This window comes from Ambystoma mexicanum, chromosome 4q (assembly GCF_040938575.1).
Source record: "Ambystoma mexicanum isolate Mex_15411 chromosome 4q, UKY_AmexF1_1, whole genome shotgun sequence".
Classification (NCBI taxonomy): Eukaryota; Metazoa; Chordata; class Amphibia; order Caudata; family Ambystomatidae; genus Ambystoma; species Ambystoma mexicanum.
Genome location: NC_090928.1, coordinates 494,189,532 through 494,209,721, shown reverse-complemented (window position 1 = coordinate 494,209,721; position 20,190 = coordinate 494,189,532). Strand labels below are relative to the sequence as shown.

Genomic DNA, 20,190 nt, shown 5'->3' with positions numbered 1-20,190 from the left:
AATCCACGCAACTGGGACACACAGACTCCCAGTGAACACCACCCAAATCCATAGACCCGCTTTAGGGAAGTAGTAAAAGCCAGTCAGGGCACTTGATGAAATCTAAACCGCAAGACTTAGCTGAAACACAACCGAGGGTACTAGACATGGCGGCATCCAAGGATGACTATCGAAAGTTTCCAGGAATACCAGGACAAATTCACCTCTTCTTTTAAGCAGCAATTTTCCACCTTCACCTCGGAAAACAGACTCGCTAGTTGAATTTAGCAAAGAAATATCTACCCTGGCAGAAAGGGTAGACACTAACGAACAAGCCATACAGGAATTGACAGAAGGGAGTAAACTTTCAGATATTGCCTTAGAAGATCTGTCCAGAATGGCACAACGTGGTACTGCAATATGAACATCTAGAGAACCGCTAACGTCACTCTAACAGTCAAAAATCTTCCGGAATCAGTGTCGGACGCAGAATTGAAGGACACGATTACTTGTATATTTGCAGACCTTACAACTGAAATTGATCATGCCAACATTCTCCTGGATAGGGTACATAGAACAGACCCTAAGCGATTAGAACCGGGTACCCGCCCCAGGGACGTACTAGCTGCCTTTGCGCTCTACCCTCAAAAAGAACAAATATTAAGGGAAGCGAGAACTTCTGCCTCAATCACACATAACAGGGTAGAGATTCAACTTTAATCAGGATTTATCCAGGTTGACTCTTCAAAAACGAAGTGCTATGTACCCCATAGTAAAAACTTTACAGGCACAGGGCATAAAATACAGATGAACTTTCCCCTTTTGACTACTTTTCAATCTGGATGGCAGGCAACAAAGGATCACTATCAGTCTTACTAAAGGCTAAATACCCCCTTGGATATTACCTTACTCACATGGTCAGAGGCAGACCATAAATATTCGTACACACAAAGGAGAAGGTACCAAAAATTGAATTCCACACATTAACTCATCTATATTGATAAGGTAATGTATACCCCTCCTATACCTAGCAGTCCAAAAATTGACTATCTACACAAATCATATACACAATTCTAGCAATTTTAATTAATTTCCAATAGATAAAGAAATTGTTCTAAATGAACACGACCCAAAATAAAACCCACATGGTGGATATAAAATGAACCTATTCACTAACATAACATACAATTGACCACATTTAACAATTAGATGCACATAAATGAGTTTGACACCCAGTACACTCTACAAGTGTTGTAATTCAAAACATATATATCCGACATGTTTCAGTTCTTCTGAACCCGTAATCAGCCTGAAAGTCTTTGGTCTTGGACCTTTCCACTTACATTAATACAGGATCAAGTGGCCAGAGGAGAAATTGCGCAACAAATAAGGGAATATTTTGACCTAAACCGAGAAGGGGAAGCATTGTTGAAAACTATCCGGGATGCGTTTAAGGCAACATTAAGGAGGTTCTCTTATAGCAGCTGAAGCTCAAAGACACAAGCAGAATAAGGCCTTAGAATTGGAACAAGAAGAGGAACTAGCTTTACTTTAAAAAAAGATGGAAACTGACTCTGGTCCAGCGATTCAGAAAAAACATAGGACACTAGTCGGTAAACTAAATCATCATATTGCTAAGAAGACAGAGAAAGCCCTTATTCTTTTCAAACAATATTATATAAAAGCAAATAAAATGGATCACCTCCTAGCATCTAAGCTGCGAAAAACGTGCAGCCTCAAGGACTATACAATAGATCAAACTACCCTCGGGGGAGACCACATCCGAAACCTTGAGCATCCTTACACAGTTCCACTCCTTCATTACCAATCTATATAAATATGAAGCTCCGGTACGACTTCTACAGAAAGCTTATTTAGATTTGGTCAATCTCTCTCAACTCACATCAGTTGACATCCAAGCATTAGAAGGGGCCATAACTAAAGACGATGTGACGCAGGTTATCAGGGAACTTCCCCTAAAGATATCACCAGGCCCAGATGGATACCCAGCTACGCTCAATAAAACAAATTTATTAGCCCCCATATTGACTAAATTATATAACTCCTTCATACCCACAGGACAAATTACTCCTGCTATGGAAGAAGCAAAAATAATCCTCTTCCCCAAACCCAGAAAAATCCCAACAATTTGCAAGTCATACCGCCCAAAAGCACTGATTAACATTGATGCAAACATTTTCACTAAGATTTTGGCCAATCGGTTAGTAGACCATATGCCTATACTTCTACTTCCAGACCAAACAGGGTTTATAAAACTTCGACAGACGCAAGACAATATCCGCAAAGTATGCCATATTTTAGTGAAAGTGGAAAAGAATCAGATCCCTGCAGTCCTTGTCCCCATCAACGCAGAAAATGTTTTGACCGTGTGGAATGGTCTTTGCTTCCCCCTTACAAAGATGGGATTCAGACCAAAATGCACGGCAATGATCAAATCCAATTATAAAAACCCTACTGCACGACTACTAATAAATGGTCATATGTCCCCCCTCATTTATTTCAACGTAGAACCAAACAAGCATGCCCTCTGTCGCCCTTGCTATAGGCACTTCATTTGGAACCTTTATTGGCTAAGTTCAGACAGACAGAGGGAATAAAGGGAATACATTTTGGAGGGATCCCACATAGAATTATGGCCTACGCCGACGATATGCTACTCATGGCAACAGACCCTATTAATACTTTTCAGTTAGCCACACAAGAATTGGAAACTTTTGGTGGGGTAGCATGCCTAAAGATTAATGTTACCAAATCTGAGATTTTAAACTTATCTCTCTCACCATCAGAAATGCACGACGTACAGGAACACACGCAATTTGGTTGGGCACAAGTGGGGAAAAAACTGCTTAGGGTAGTAATAACTTCCACACTAAAAAGGTTTATATACAGCAAATTACCTCACATTGCTGCAACAAATAGACTCACAGTTAAAAAAATTGGATCCTCTCACTATCTCGTTGCTGGGAAGAATACACTCTGTGAAGATAGTAACCCTCCCCAAAGCATTATACATTTTTCGGTTTGGGGTTGAAAGACCCAATTCCAAATGCTCGAGGGAGAAAAGACAGATTATTTTTTCGTAATAATCATCGTTTTTTTCTCCCCTGAACATTACTGACTTGCCCAAACCCCTACCCACACCCTTACCCCTAACCCCCACCCACAACACAACCCTACCCACACCCATAACTAATCCCCACCCACTCCCCTACTTACCTTACATTCTGTCTCGCTGTGTCCCTGCAACGCCTGTTCCCTTTCACTTCCGTGATCGGGAACCGCCGCCAACGCAGGGTCCTGTACTTTCCTTTTTTTCCCCCTGCAATATAGTGAGCAAGGGTGCGGGGGACACCCCCGAACCATCCAGCACTGAATGCGTGATTTGGTCAAACTTTCCGGTCGTCGGATTTTTCACCAAATCACGCACTCAGTATTTTTTATTTGGTCATTTTGGATGAAACCCATAATACACAAAGCTATTTCAGCATTCATATGGCAAAATAAAATGGATAGCTTTAAACACGCTAATGATCCCAACTGAGCAAGGAGGGCTAGGAGTCCCAAACATTTAGAAATACTATCAAGCAGCCCAATAAAGGGCGATTAAAGAGTTGTCCATGGGCGAGTCGGGGAAAAGAGGAGTACAAATGGAACAAGCGGCGGGGGGCAGGAGGGGCCTAGGCTCCACCAAGTATATGATTGCCAAAACAAGATCACCCGGCAAACATATTATGAGGGTAGTAGAAGATACCTGGGACGCTACAGTTAAAAAGCATAGGATAGACGGCATAGCCCTCACCACTTTCAACGTTGTATTTATGTTTGCTGTGGCTTCAGCTTTGAGTCTCCTGGGCTCCCCCGGGTCGGGGGAACCCACGAGACTCAAAGATGAAGCCACAGCAAACATAAATACAACGTTGTTGTATTTAAATATGCTGCGGTTTTCTTTCTACGTTTCCCAAAGCCCGAGAAACGTAGAAAGAAAACCGCAGCATATTTAAAATACGTTTTAATTCGGACTGCTGCGGCTTTCACTTTGAGTCTCCTGGGTTCCCTTGACCCAGGGAGCCGAGGAGACTCAAAGTGAAAGCCGCCGCAGTCAGAAATACAACATTGTTGTATTTGTGATTGCCGTGGCTTTGCAACCACAGCAATCACAAATACAATAACGTTGTATTTATAATTGCTGCACTTATTTTTTTCCTTTCATTTAACGTTTTCTGTGCTTCCCTTGGCTTGGGGAGCACCGAAAACGTAAAATGAAAGTGAAGGCAGCCTCAGCTCATGCAGCTCTGCTCTGGCTGCAGTAAGTAAAAGCTCCCAGTAGGGGGCTTTTGCTTCTTATTTAGTGCCGCCAGGGCAGAGCTTAACATGAGCTGAGGATGCGGCCTGAAATGTCAAAATGGATGCTCCCTTGTAAATGCTTTGAGCCTCGTTTGCTCAAAAGTTTACATACGAACTTTCATTAAAATGATGTTTAAAGGAATAGTGCGCTCAAAAATATTATTGTCCCAGGGTTCGGGCATGTGTTTTTAAGCATACGTTGATCGATCGTACAAACGTTTCCTATGCACCTTACTGTAGTTTTCCTAATTTTTACACATGCGAAATCAGGCAGCACGGCGCGGCCATCTTGTGCTAATTTTATCTGTTGCTGCATCACCCTAAGGTGAACTTCCCTGGCGGCACTAAATCATATCCCCCGCCCCAAGGCTGACATCACTAGACGCGTACCAGCCATTTCACAACCCCAAAGCACGTCTCGTGTCAACATTCTCTGCGCTTCAGCTAATGATGTGTCTCCATGGAAATGGCAGGGTGCCTCTTTCCTCGATAAGTATAGACAGACATCAGATTTGCTTTCCAATCATTTCACTGTCTTTTTTTGTGTATCCTGTGCCTCGTTTCTGCTCTGTTCAACTATCTTCGTTGCTCGTAGACCGTGCAAACAGATACTAGTACTATCATTACTATCTATTTTTATTGTGTCGCATAATGGCAACAATACAGCCCTACCAGTATGAGCCAGAGTATTCTGAGGCGGAATTACTCCAAAAAGAAAGACGCGGCAACGGTGGGGCTTCGGACGACAGTTGGGAGGACGAATCACCAGATCAAGAGCCTGAGCCTAGTCGCATGGACGACGTCTCCACCTTGTGTACCTGCAATCGGTGCACGGTAATGCCAACCGAGGAGGAGAACTGCTGCTGCCAAGAAAACTCTGGATGCTTGTCCTACATATCGGAAGACGAGACACAGCCGCAAAGCGTTACCAAGCTGCATGACTTCAGGGCAGCCTGCCTCACACAGTCCGTGTTGAGGATTATGATGGTGCTTATGCACGAACTTCGCGCAACAGTTCGCCCTCGCAATCCAAGTAACGAGTAAGTGTACTCTAGATGTGAGGCCACTTACATTTCATGGTTGTCTCCTACATTGTCGTAACTTTGATCTATCACTGCCAAATGAATGTAGTCTTGCAATTCTATACATCAATTGCGATTTGGGGAAATTATAGTGATCGTCTTATGTTTATTTTATGTACAACCATGAAACAATATTTCTGTGTGTCCCAAATGTATGGAATGCATAGTCATTCAATATTATAATGTGTCTACACTTTAAAGCCCAAGTGGATTGATCCTTGAAGTAACATTTGTGCTGGCAACAATGCCATAGAATACAAGATTGCATTTTCAACTAAGGTTTAATACACTTATCTTGTTCATTTAAAAACAGTTTGTATCTTTCTCTTACACAGGTGGTACAGGCTGGTGGCCAATCGTTTGTTTACATAGTGGCTGCATGGGAGGCTTGGATACTGCTTTCGACGAGTAATACCCGCCTGTGTCGTTGGTGCCATTAGAGACATTCCCCAGTGACAGTGGTCAGTACAGGGGATTTTCCCACACTGTGCTGCAACCCAAAGCATATAATGTGTAGTACATTTGTGCCATGAACATCAGCAACAAAATAAAATAGAACAGAACTTTTATGAATGGTTGTTTCAATTTTTCAGTGAATCAAGTGTGTCTCCATTCAGCAGTGTTCCAGCCCTTTTCTGCATGCCTCATGTAGGGACATCCCCCCTCCAGAATCAATGAATGTAAGCACCTGTGGCCGTGCCCTCACAAGGTGGCTGGCATGGTGGGAACCGCCAACGTGCCACACACCATGTACACTTCAAAGGTATCTTACGCACAGGGGCCATTGTTCACATGCCCTCCTCCGACCCATTGTCTCCAGGTAGGCTCCCCTGAAGCATGCCGCGCCCCTGCAATTCACATAAGTGTGTCTCCAATCAGCAGTGTTCCAGCCCTTTTCTGCATGCCTCATGCCTCTCCATCCCCCCTTCCATTATCAACGACAGTTCGCACCAGTGGATGTGCGCTGCCAAAGGGGCCTGGCAGGGTTGGAACGGCCAAGGTGCCACACACCATATACACTTCAAAAGGTATCTAACGCGCAGGGACCATTGTTCACATGGCCTCCCCAGACCCAGCGTCTTCAGGCAGGCTCCCCTGAAACAGGCTGCACCCCTGCAATTCACATAAGTGTGTCTCCAATCAGCAGTGTTCCGGCCCTTTCCTGCATGCCTCTTGGCCGTCCTTTACCCCCTACTCAATGGCAGTTCACATCTGTGTCCGTGCACTCCCAAGGGGGCTCTCAGGGTGGAAACGGCCAAGGTGCCACACACCATGTACACTTCAAAGGTATCTTAAGCACAGGGGCCTTGCCCTCCCCAGACCCAGTGTCTTCAGGCAGGCTCCCCTGAAGCAGGCCGCACCCCTGATATCCACATAAAACCATGACATATACACAGCCACTTTCCTAATTCTTTATAGACCCCTTGATAATTATCATGAGAACATCTGTGAGCACTGCAAGTCAACTCATGAACGTGCTACCTGAGAACATCTGTGACCACTGAAAGTCAACTCGTCATCGTGTTATCTGTGAACATCTCCCTGTCCTCTTGCTAACTACCCTGCTTGATGAATCTAACTGTTTGTTGGTCAAGGTAAGGGCAGGTCACCTAATCATGTCTTCTTGATCTCTAAATTTCTATCTATTTTGAATAAATGTACCCAGTAATGTAATGTTCATTCATCTAATTGCCATTGACTTGAGTTTAATTTGTTCTGTTCTCGATATATAGCAATTGTCATCAGTGTCAATTGGGATAGAATTGCATCCTTTGCGGACCGTGTCTATAAGCACGTTTCCTTTTGATGCATGATAGTACATTCAAGGGACGAGTATGAAAGTTATCCTAGAATACATTCGGCTACGCTACACAGGTTTTGCTCTGTGACCAAAACATACATTGCATAGAAAAATGTATGATATAATTCCATCTTTCTCACACATTCATGGAAAATAATTTAACGATGTGGAACTTTTTATTTTATTTTTTACAGAATTTCCAACAATGCCTGCTTGTATGGTTTACGTTTGCCATTCTAAGACCCATACCAAACCTAAAAGCCACAATAATGCACATATTCCAGAGGAATATAGATCTAATAAGAGAATGGGTCAGATATTGCAGATTTGTGCTGGGAGAGCTTGAAAGTAGAGCCCAGGATGACTTGGGGGACTTGAGGGGTGATCGATTCCGCATCTGCAGACTGCACTTTACCACAAATATGTACGACCAATCGCAGTACACAAAGAAGCATCGGCTCAGAACACCTCGTAAATTGCTTCCAAATGCAATTCCAACTCTATTCATGCACACGCTGCCTCAGGTGAGTCACGGTTCATGATTTAGCTGTAGGCCTTGGGGTAGTAAACAGGTAACTACCTGGACAGATTGGTATTTTTGGTTTAAATGTTCCTTATAATACTTTTCATACTGACAAGATTGTATTGCTTTATAACTACAACCCATTTTGATATACATCTGTCCCTAGTTTAAGGAGCATCATAGAAAACTATTTATGGACACAGAAAACTATGTTATAGTGCCCTTGGAAATAAGTATAATCTTTTCGTAATCAGTTGCTTTACATGTCAATTTTTTTTTAGGTTAGTATGTTGACTGAAGCACAGATTATCGGTAGTGACGACATCCACTATATCAATGGTGAGCCATACAGACTTGCTGAAAGTTCATATTGTTCAGAGTTGGATCTTCCCACATTTCTAATTCAAATCTAATTTTCCCTTTACAACTCCATGACAATGCACTGAAATTGAAGGAGCAAGATTCTGCATCCATTTCTTTCCCGGAGTCAACAACAATTTCGAGCGCGTATCAGGTAGTTTTATTTCGGTATTCAATTCGGGAACTGTATTATGCATGGAATTATAGACGATATGAAAAAGTTTACGTATCTATGTATCCTGTCGTTTGTTTACATAATGGTTCATTTATGGGTTTTCATCTATATCTACCATTGTCTGCATCCCATTGTGCGGGTTTTATTTCACTTTTTTCATACTGTGTTACAGGGTGATGCTGGTACTGAACTACAATTACATCATCCTTTGGAGCTGATCCAGAGCCTGAGGTATACGTACTGACAGTTCCCTTGAATGAAAGAAAGTATATCCTACATCTGATACTATTAGACATTGACATTATTATAAACAAGCATCATTTGTAGAATGCTTGAGTGCAACATTACAATCAGTGGGTTTCGCACAGTGATCTCTGATCGAGTACACTAGCCATCAATCAGGTGAAATTCAAAATGTATATTTTGACTAAATGACATACACAGTGTATGAGGGCATCTATGTAAGCCATGTGTGCGAGGAAAGAATTTGATTTCAAATACGATTTACTTTTAAAGATTATTCTATTCTAGGGATGTATAGAAGATTGGGAAATAGAAAAGGATGCACGTGGATCCGAGGTTGCGGACCAGCTTGCTGGTACAGCCGTTACAATGAAGAACACGGTTTCACAGAAAATCAAGAAAGCAAGGGTCACTAACAATTTTGATTACAAAATAAATTGGTTTGGCCTGGTGTCTTCATAACATGCTTTTTTAAAAAAATGTAAAGTGCTATATACTGTATGTTGGATTTACATTGAACATGTTTTTACAACCCATCTCCTAGAGGCCCAGAAGTAAACGAACTATGAAGACACAGACAGCTACTGAACCCAGAGATGTTGCTTGCCAAACTGATTTCACCATTGAGCAACTATTATTTGAGGCGCAGAGTGTTCAAATCAATAAGCAGACTCGAGATGCTTATGCCCAATGGCCAGAAAATTAATTGAATGTGACCGGCGAAGTCCGCAAAGTGTTGTTGGACCATTGCTACAACGCAAGAACTCCACAAGATGAAACTGAATATAATGTAGATGCTTTTGAATTACTCGCAGACCACTTGACACAATCGACACCCGCAAAAAAGAGGGCCACCCAACAAACAATCGACATTGATGGTTTCTCTGATTCGTGTTAAAATAACACTTGCTGAAATAACAGAGACTGAAGCCTCAACACAATTGACCGAGGAACTAGCCAAAGATCGTGACTACAGTTTGTCCTGTTCGGTCGATATGTCCACCACAATTGAGTCACAAACCACATTCATGCAGGACGATAGTCTAATAAAGGAGCCCAAATACATTGTATTCGACAGCTGCCTGGTAGAGATTATACTGATAATGAAATGTGTCCATCCAGTGAGGGGCGACGTATGCGGGAAGCTATTGTTGAATGTGACTCGTGTATCACAAGGCACTAACCCGAAAATGCAAGCCACCTGTGATCTGCTCCATGCTAAATTTTCATGGTCCGCTCAACCAATGCTAGGGAAAGTGCCAGCTGGAAATCTACTGTGTGCAGCAGCTTTACTTTTCAGTGGCTCTACTTTTAGTAAATTGTCCAGTTTCTGTCAATTTGTGGGACTCCAGTTCCTTTCTAAAACTCAGCACTACAAATATCAACATGAATATTTATTCCCTGCTATTAGTGAAGCTTGGAAAATTTAACAAATGTCAATTGAAAGGACATTCTCTGACAAACGGTTCAGGCTAGCTGGCGATGGACAATGCGACAGCCCCAGATTTTCAGCAAAGTACTGTACATAGCCCTTTCAGGACATGGAAACTAAAAAAATTCGGAGTTTGGTGGTCGTGCAGGTGTCCGAATGTAAATCCTCAGTGGCCATGGAGAATAATGGTTTTATCAAATCTGTGGAAGATCTCAAATCGAGGGGAATGCAAATAGACCTCATAACCACAGACAGACATGTTTCAATAGCCAAGAACAAGAGAGAGCAGTTTCCAAATATTCGCCATCAATATAATGTATGGCACGTTGCCAAATCAATCAAAAAAAATCTCAGTTGCTGGAAAAAAAAGAAAGGTTCTGAAAACATTTTACAGTGGTCCCAGTCTTTCAGCAACCATCTTTGGTGGAGCTCCAAAACTTGTGGTGGGTCTGTGGAAATTCTACTAGAAAAATGGCGCTCACTAATGCACTACTGCTCCAATGTTCACTCTTCGACAGAAAACCAACATTTTCACCGATGTGCCCATGGACCTTTGTCGGAGGAGCAGGAATGCTTGATTCAATCTTCACCTCCACACAAAGCTCTTGCGAAGTTCGTGTTTGATAAAACTATCAAGAGATCTGAAGGGAATCTCAGAATTCTGTCACACAGGAGATTTGGAGGTGTTCCACAATATGTGACTAAAGTACAGGCCCAAGAGATTGCATTTCGGCATAGACGGGATGTAATATAGGACATAACTAGCGGTATTAGCGCATAACGAGAACGTCGGGCGTGAACAATAGAGGCCTGCAGGAAACTTTGGGATGCTTCGTTACACAGCAAAAAATTGGTAGTCAAGCCAATATAGCAGGAAATGGAATTCGATTTTGGGAAAGATCTAATTTTGACTGTGTTGGACATGCATACTCATGGAATCGCGCATGTTTTTGTTCAGAGGACACATACATTGCCAAAAAACATTGCAAACGTGCCCTTTCCACCGAAAGCAGACCTTGTGGACCAGTTCACTTCCCGGTTCAAATGATTAGCAGCTATTTATTTGTTCAACAATGTTTATATAGTGTCCAAATAAAGTGTCCAATTTGTCTTTTGAAATGTATCCTCTGTCAATTTTTTTTTTTGCAAGAAGTGCATTTTGGAGAATGCCATACAGTGTAACACTGATTTCACACTTCCCGGTTTCGTTGAGCTCTTGTGGGTCCTTCACTGATCGGGGAGGGTCAGATGTATAACAGCATGAAAGCAACTTTGGGGTTCTGCAGTTGCCTTACCCAACACTTGTCCAAATAGCTGAATAACTATGTGTCCCACAAAAGGAATGAGACCTAGGCTAGATAAGATACTTTGCACGCAAGAACTACTGACTGTAAGCAAAATAGCGCATCAAAGGGGGTTGGTTGAGAAATAGGTGCATTCTGACCTATATTTTTATGGGGGCAAGTGTTAGGGGTCGTTGCAAGGAAGTGTAAGGAAGGAGGGGGTCGGTTGAGGCCCCCTTTCCATTCATTCTCCGCGAAAGTGACCACTTGCTCTTGCACTAGTGGGGGATGCCTCCTTTGCCCTTCTGCAGCCATGGGGAATAAGGCCCAGACATATGCAGGGGGGGGGGCTATTCAAGACACCCTTGGACTCCATTTTGTGTACCCTTGACTCCATCTTTGGACTAGCCCGCATTCTGGCATTGCGAATTCTCCCCTCAGCAGCGCCACGCACAGCGAGCACTGACAGCCCCCAAATTTTTCCTCCTGCGCCTGTGCCTCCCAAGTCCCTTTCTCACGGATGCACTGAGGCAAGATGTTGCCAGCAAACAATGTATTAATTTCATTCTTCCTCTGAGATCACTGTCCTGAGTGTGACCGGGCCGAACCATGACTTGTAGTTCATCCATCTCAACAAACCTGCTCCTGCACCTCTCCTGTTGGAAAATTACAGATTTTTCAACCTTGTGCCCCCCCAAAGCTAATATTTTGATGTACCAGAAGTGTGACCCTTCCTTGCTGACCACCCCAGAGAGCCTGCAATAAAACCAGACCCGTGTGACAGTATATTCCGTCCTAAACTAACATGTGTCACTCCACCCCCTTCTCGCTCTGATGTGACAGACCTGACAGTTATCAATCCCGACCCGCACAGGTTACCCTCATGGGCCAGACCCCCACACCCTTCACCTTGCTAGTGACCCAAAGTGGGATAGTACAAACACACGTGTTCAATTTATAGGCCTCTAATATATACTTAAAAGGTATAGTGATGATCATTGTTTAATGCGTGTCTAGGATAAGTATGTAGATCAGTTTAGCCAGAACCAGTCGCCTCTCTGGACCCGACGCAACCTTCACCCCGCACGGACTGGCCCAGATGAACCACGTGATGTCCAACCTCCTGCCAACTCAGCCAATCCCGTGGAGCCTGCCCTTACAGAACTATATATGCACCCCTTCCCCAACCAATGGAACTGTAACTTGTAGACTGTATAGAAATCGTCACTGATGACACTATAACCCTTTAAAACCTATTGTTTCTGTATTGTTTGCCAGAGTGCTCTCAAGGCAGCAGAGTTCTCTGGATGCTGAATCTTATATAAATAATCTCCATACCAATGGATGTGTCCTTTATTCTGAGTTTTGTTGCCTTATCACAGGGGCCGATCTTTGATTTGCAGCCCGCTGAGTCTTACGATTTCAAACGCAGTGGGGGTAGGTGTCGGCGTTACCAGAATATATGACCAATCCAAAATAGGTATATGGGAGGTGAGTTTGAGGTGGTGCAGGGTTAGGGTCTGGCGACCAGATGCATTCAAAGGGAACCAAGGTCATGGGTTCAAGGGACCGCGGCTTGGCAGGAGGGGGTTGCAGCAGGGCTTGCTCTGACATTCTTGTACAAGCACATTGTGTCAGGGCTCGCAACTCGCTCCTTGTGAAAAATGTTTACGTGATTTGCCGTGTGAACAGGAGACGGGCTGAGCTGACAGGTGGTGTGGGCTGGCTGTGGGAGTCGCTGGGAGAGTGTGAAGTGCTCCAGAGGTACATTATAAATAAGGCATTTGGAAGTAAACTAATTGTTTTCATTAAAAAAAAGTAAATCACTAGACATTTCGCGCGGCATTGGTGGATGGCAGCAAACAATTCATTTGTTTTTCAAAAATATTTCTAATGCCATTATGGTGTGAAGGGCTATTTGCTCCCATTCGGAGTGAAGGTCAGCGCCTTTGAATTTTGCTTGTGAGCTGAGCAAACCCACGCATTGTACACAGTATAAGGTTCAATTTTTTTTTACCTTAGAAGAAAGGGAGGATTCCGAAAGGAATTAATGAAGGGAAGGGTGTAATACTGTCAAATATGATAAGGTTCACCATTCCTAAACTGGACAAAGCAACATTTAATTTAATTTTATGAAAATTCTTTGACCTGAACTGAGTCTCTGCGTTACGCCGAGAGAATGGAAAAGCCGAATATTATGTAAGTTTTATTGTAGACGATTTTATAGACGACTGTTATTGATGGCTTACATTGTAATGGGTTGTTTGTGGAATTTTGCAACTACATGCAAAAACAACCTGTGTGTGCTTGTCTTTGTCCCGGGCACATGGGCAGTCCAGCATCGAAATGCACGTAATCCACATCTGGGTTCCCCCAGGTTCCACCAAAAGCCAAATTCTACGTTAATATTTAGTTAAAATGCCATCTATGCTTCTGCATCCCATTGCGAGCTAAACATACTCCATAGCACTAACCTCAAGCAAATTGTAGACTACTTTCCACAATGTTTTCTCTGTGTTCCCATTGTTTCACGTTTGTGTTCATCATTAGTTTTCACACGTTGCAGAATGAATGTGCAAATTGATAAATTATAAGACAGAACGGCTACTGAGACACATTTCTGTTATGTTATCTAAACAGCTACATCCTGCCTTTCTGCGATTGTCATCGATTCCAGATACCAATTGATGGCTTCTTTAACACGCAGCTGCAGATAAACTTAAATGGCTGGATCACTATGACGCTGTTTTGGGACGATCGCCACGGCCGGTATGCCCTTACGTGGCACCAGCGATAAGGAGCAACCTGACATCGTTTACGGTGGCCTAGCGCCAAGCTGATGCCGAAGCCTTGCGATTCACGGTGCGTCCAATGCGCTTCTTATACCCAAAAAGACCACTGTGTCTCACGATAAACATTTGTGGATCGAGAACAAAGAAAAATGGCAATCACCGGATGTTCTCGGAGCGTTTATTTTGAAATAAAAGTACATTACAAATTGTAGAGTTTTGCTATTTCCTTTAAAAGTATAGTTTTATATTCAAAATTGGGACGCGCTGTGTTGTGAGATGTGTGTTGATATTCCAGGTATGGCGTCAACTGAACGCTAACACGTAGGCGATTACTGGGCGCGTTTGGCTACGCTGCCCAGAAACATCATGGAGATAGGCAGAGAATATCACTAGGTTTGGTGATGTAAGTCTCAGGGGCGGGGGATATGATTTAGTGCCGCCAGGGCAGTTCACCTTAGGGCGATGCGGCAACGGATAAGATTAGCAAAAGATGGCCGCACCTTGCTCCCTCATTTCGCATGTGTAAAAATGAGGAAAACTACGGTAAGGTGCATAGGAAATGTTTGTACGATCGATCAACGTATGCTTAAAAACACATGCCCGAACCCTCCTTTAATGCATGTTTTGGATTATTGCTCATCTTTTGGGACAATAATATTTTTGAGCACACTATTCCTTTAATGGTCAGTGGGGCCCATGCCCTCCGTCACTGGCAATTCAAGACAGCTGTGTATCTTCTGCATGGGGTTGTTGAGTACGTGCTGCAGTGCGTGACATTGGCTATGATCATTGCTGCTCAAACTTGACCATCAGTCTCATTGTCGCCACTGTGGTCGCGCCAAGGTCACCCCTTTCCCAGGGCTATCCCGGATATAAGGGGCGCAGGAGCGGCCTGTTCTGTAGAGCCCAGCCTGGTCACCCCGTTGTTATCTTCCGTATCTTGGGTGTTTTACTAATGTCTGTGTTGCACTTGTAGTGCGGTGTCCTCCATGTTCTGCCCCCTACTGCATCTTCCCCACACTGTGGCCGCTAACAGATTGCCCAAGCATCCCTGCTCTCAACGTAGTGCAATTCCGGACTCTGTTGCACGTTCCCCTGTGTGCCGGATTGCCTCCCCTCGGTACCTTTATGTTTGCCAGCATTGAGCAATGCTGTATCAGCTGCAGTATGCTCCCGCCGTTCTCCCAGGGTAGGCGAGGAGGTGCTTCTGGAGTCTTGTGCTCCGGATGTCACAGTCCGTACATATTCCTGCTACGAGGGTGGGTCCCGGCAATGGGCCGGAGGACTGCTGTGTCCCTGTTGGGTACTGCGGCCACTCTTCTTCGGCTGGGGGGGGGGGGGCCATAACACTCACCCCGTGCCAGATCAAGTCGTTGGTTCCTCGCTTTACTGGGCCCGGGTGAGTCGGGCAGTCCAGGGCCTCCAGCCCAGCGCCGCAGTATCACTTGGATCAGATTCGGCACACTCCTTGCAGCCAAAACAAGGACCATGCACGCTCAGCCCCTCCTCACAGGCCGCTGCAGCGCCGGCCCCAGCAGGAGTTGCTCCTCCTATTGGAGGTCTGAGCCGCCGCCGGCAGGCACTCCCCTCTGTTGATATTGATGTTGGTTACACCGCCGTGGCCAGTTCGTCTCGGGACAACAGCCTTTGCCCTCCGCTGCCCCTCACCATCAGCTACTCTCTTCTATGTGGGAAGATCAAACAGCAGGCACCTCAAAGGATATTTTATAATTGGGATGTCGCATGGGACGGAGCTCTCCGCTTCAGGCAGCCATCAACCGATGAAGCCAACACATCCATCTATTCAAAGTGACCTGCAAAGAAACTGTTATTTGGCATTGTGGAACTGGGGGTCTTGTGGCTTTTTAGGAGGCACAATCTGGATTAACATGTGCATGGGGTTGCTGTTGGTACTCTTGTTCAGAAGGGAATTGCCATAGCATTTAGGTGCTGGACTGGCCATGTGGGCGGGACAAAGACTGATATGCAAATGGATATTTCCCCATCTGTGAAAGGTCCGGTGAGCAAAAAGCAATGGCTGCGGACTCTCAAAGTGGGAAAAAAAACCAGAACAGGTTATCATGCCATGTTTTTTCTAGAAAGGGGCGCCTGCTACCTTTTTTGAAAAAAATGTAATAGATGTTTACACTATTAATCCCCAAAAAAAAGTGATTTTCATTTTGGAAAGAAGCCATTACAATACTCACCATTCGATTCAAGGACCTCGGACGTTACTCTTATTGTGAAAGGAAAATCTTTAGGAATCACTGGCTTTAAAGCTTTCTCTGCAAGAGCACCTGTATTTAAAAAAAAAAAGCATAATTCAAATTGTAGTAAGGTTTATATTATGGTGTTTAAATAGGTCTATATAGTGTAACTTACCATGACCCAGCTCCCTTCTATTGACTCCAGAAACTCGCCCAATCTCATTTGTTGCATAAGGAGGAAACTAGAAAAAAAAACAGTTGTAGACAATATAGACAGATGAGATGACTAAAATGCCTCACTGATTGCTCTCATTAGAACTGATGATGCTAAACTGATATTTTCAATATTATTGTGGACTCTAGTACAACAGGAACATTAAACACCAAGTGATTCTGCAGAATTTCACCAATTTATGTCATCTCTGGTTAATTCAGCACAGCATGTTCACTCGTTTCTACACTGGATTACTTTTCTTTACTTAAGAGGACAGAGGCAGTTTTGAGGGGCCAGTAATGCGTGGCGAACAACTGCTTGTATGTTTTTCAGAATTAAACATATTTATTAAAAGAAAAAGAAGCAAATACATTCTTGTTAAACCTAATCTATCGGCGAGTTCCCTACCTCGTATAACTAAGGCAATCACTCCTAACAAAAACAAAAGTGGCCCTCACACTAAACAACAAAACATATAAAGTACATGAACAACAAAATAAATTAATAAACAACCAACCAGTAATTTGGATGACCTTCACCTTTCCTGGGTAAATCCCTTCCCCAGGATTGTTCAAAGTCAACCTTCCCAAGTGTTCAAACAGAAGAATAAAGTCTTGAACCAGTTCTTGTAAGTTCCAAATAACACAAAAGTTCAAACAAAAATCCACCGGTAACAGTTCTTCAGCTTCTAGCTGAAAAGAACCCTTTACAATTTTAGCCAAGGAAACAGCACTGATGGTAATCCTGGCGGTCATCCTTCCAGGACAGCTTTGTTACAGTTCAGAAAATAGATTAACCTCTTATTCTACAATTGTTCATAACCTCTGCAGTATAGCTGGTATAATTGTCAGAATAACAACCCCCTTTCTACTACTAGCACTATGGAAAGCGACTCCTTGGTTCCACAGTGTACCTCTACTAACATCAACTTCAATATGATATCTGCAGACGGTTTTATATACAAGCACAGTTCTGGTACTTCTGCTTCAACTTTGTTTATGAAAATGGTTAGGCATTTTAAAAACAAGACACTTTGAACTCTACATGTAGGCAAGTCACTCTTCTCTTTGTTCCATGAAAAGGGAAGCCACTTTGCCTCTTCAGTCTGCCTTACTTCCACAAGAATAACCTGCCTCTGCTCCCAGACGGACTATCTCCCCACTTCAATAGTCTCAGCATTACAGGTTATTTGTTTAATCTTCTCACAAGCAGCCAGCTCCCTTCCCCAGATTTATATGCAACTTATTGGTTCCAGTAGCTACCTCGAAGCTGTATTGCCAAACTATTAGCTTCAGATAACAATATCTCACTTGAATCAGTGGATACTGGATAATTAACAACTTCCCCTTTAGGTGGATTGCTTTTAAAAACAGGGTTTTCTGCGGTATAGAAAGGGTTTGCCTCTTGGCTTGGGAAATGCTTGCTCTCCATATTAATACAACAACTTCTGCTTTTAAAGAATGTTCGTTCTTACAGTTACAAGTTACAGTTTTCAAAGGAAAAATGGCTTTAGGTATACACAACCAGTCTCAGATTTTCACCTTCAATTGTCTGCAAGAGATTAAACCATGTATTACTCAGAGATGCTTTGTACTCTGGTCGGGTAATCTTAATTGGTCACACGCAACCTTCCTTTGATGCCGTACAGCCTGGTAAAAATCATGAAAGTTAGCTTCAGGGTTTTCAGAGACTTTCAAAAAAAGTTCCCCTTTTAATGGGAGACACACGACCAGTTCCGTATTATAAAAATGTTCAACAATGGAAAAGAAAGGCTTTTTTTCATCCCTAAGCACTATAGCTTTTACTTAAAGTGCGTGCGAACATTTCCGTTGGTAGGGTAAGGGCGCAGTGTTTGGCGGCACTGGGACCCTTCCTGGGTCTTTCCTTGCTTACTGTTTGCTTTGGCCACACCCCCTGGACATTTAACGCCGGCACCAACCCTGCAGCAGTGAAGCCCGCGGCAGGGCAGGGGTGCAGTGTTTGGCATCTGCACGCCCGTGGGCTACCGTGGGACGAACCTGTGTGGGGACTCAGAGCAAGATTGAATCTTAAGCCTTAATCTCAAATTCCCTCCATGGGGTCTCCGCACATCTCCCCTTTTCCTCCACTCCTCTTTTGCACTCAGCTAGAGGCGGATGCCCGCAGAAATCTCAGTGCAAGATGTGAGTGGTAAGAAAGAAGCGCCAACAGGGAGGGCCACCTAAAGCCACCACCATCAACCCTGTCCTTGGGGGGAGGGAGGGCTCTTGGGTCTGAGCTACACCCAAACAAATGTATTGATTCTGTGGGGGAGGTCCAATGGTTGGTAGAAGAGATTGATCAAATCCTGGAGGAAAGCAAAAACACTTTTGGAGGAGCTATTGGAGGGGCTTGCACGGCAGCACTCTATCTCTGCCAGGGGGGCAATGTTCTATAATTAAGGGTTTGCTGGACACGCTTCAGGGAGTGAGCTGTACAGATAAGGAATTAGAAGCCCCAGTTACAAGCAGAACCTTGTCAATTACTGGAGTGAATCCCACCTGCATCGACAAGGACACGGGCAAGGCAAATGGAGCGGGCGGGGTGTTTGTCGGTCCCCCTCAAACATCAGTTGATACTATCTAGCATTGTGAACTCCCCTTTCCTATCCTGACCCCCAATGTTGCCAACACTCAGCCATGTTACCTACTGTGTTCTGAGTTGGAGAAGTCAGGATTCCCTGTAAGGGAAGTTGCATTCCCGGGTGTATCCGCCACTAGCAGTACGCTATCAAGCCCAACTCCTGCAACCCACAGCCTGGATACTGTCCCTGGACCGGCTACTGACAGTGGCGCTGATGTTTCATCGACCTATGACCATCCATCTCCGTCCAAAGTGAACAGAGCAGCTATCGTCGTAATCTAGCACAATCTACACTCTTGCTCCTCACGCAGCGCATGGAGCCAGTACTTGTCGCCAACGAGCTCTGGGGCCAGCTCCTTCTTATGTTTAACCCCATTCAGAGCCCTTGAGCCACTACGATACGAAAATAACCTTGGTGCAGGGACGATCACTGCCCCCCCCCAGCCCACTTGGGGATGATCGTACAAATAGGGGGTGTAAGTGTAACCAAGCGCTGGCCGAACTGTCAATAATTCAAAATCTGCTCTTGGTCCTGATAGAGGCCCAAGGGAGGCGAGGAGGGACGTGCCAGGGGGAGGGGTTGCCCTGTATAGTCCCAAGTGCTTGTAGGGGGCCTAACATTTAATGTACGGATTGCCCTATTGAACAGGTCCCTCTGAGCCTGGCAACCATTGAAGCAAAAGCAGCCCGCTACAAACTGACACCTGGGAACTTATGTTCCATCCATGCCATTGCCTTCTGTGAAAGTAATGTTAAGAGCCAGAGTATCAACGGGGGACTATATCCAAGGCGAAGGCCACTTCTTTGGTGGATCATGTCCCCAACCCAGCGGTCACAAAACACCCTAACATCGGGGAAACTAAAGCTCATGGCCCAAGGCATAGAAAAAACAAGTTTACACCCAATGGCCAAGGAGGACCCAGATTAGTCACTGTATATCTCCATGGGGTATCCAAATTAGCGATGGACAAGTTTGAATCTAGGGATGCCCTTTTAAATAAAAGCTTACATTGGCCGCAGACCATTGGAGTTTGTGCATCTGTCACGAGGGAAGCCTTGGCAGGGTGCTGCAGAGTTCCAAGCAAGAGCTTGTCAAGTATTTGAACTGGCTTTCTGGGACTGGAGGGTGGCGA

General features: G+C 44.2%; 1 protein-coding gene across 1 annotated transcript in view; it reads right to left on the bottom strand.

The window, feature by feature from the left end:
• The window catches only part of PNPT1 (polyribonucleotide nucleotidyltransferase 1), a 1,336,943-nt gene that overhangs the window by 408,266 nt on the left and 908,487 nt on the right, over positions 1-20,190 (bottom strand). The window contains exons 16-17 of the mRNA XM_069608057.1: positions 16,418-16,484; positions 16,243-16,332 (exon numbers count right to left, since the gene is read on the bottom strand). Coding sequence (XP_069464158.1) covers positions 16,243-16,332; positions 16,418-16,484 — 157 coding nt within the window. The remainder of the gene's footprint in view (positions 1-16,242; positions 16,333-16,417; positions 16,485-20,190) is intronic.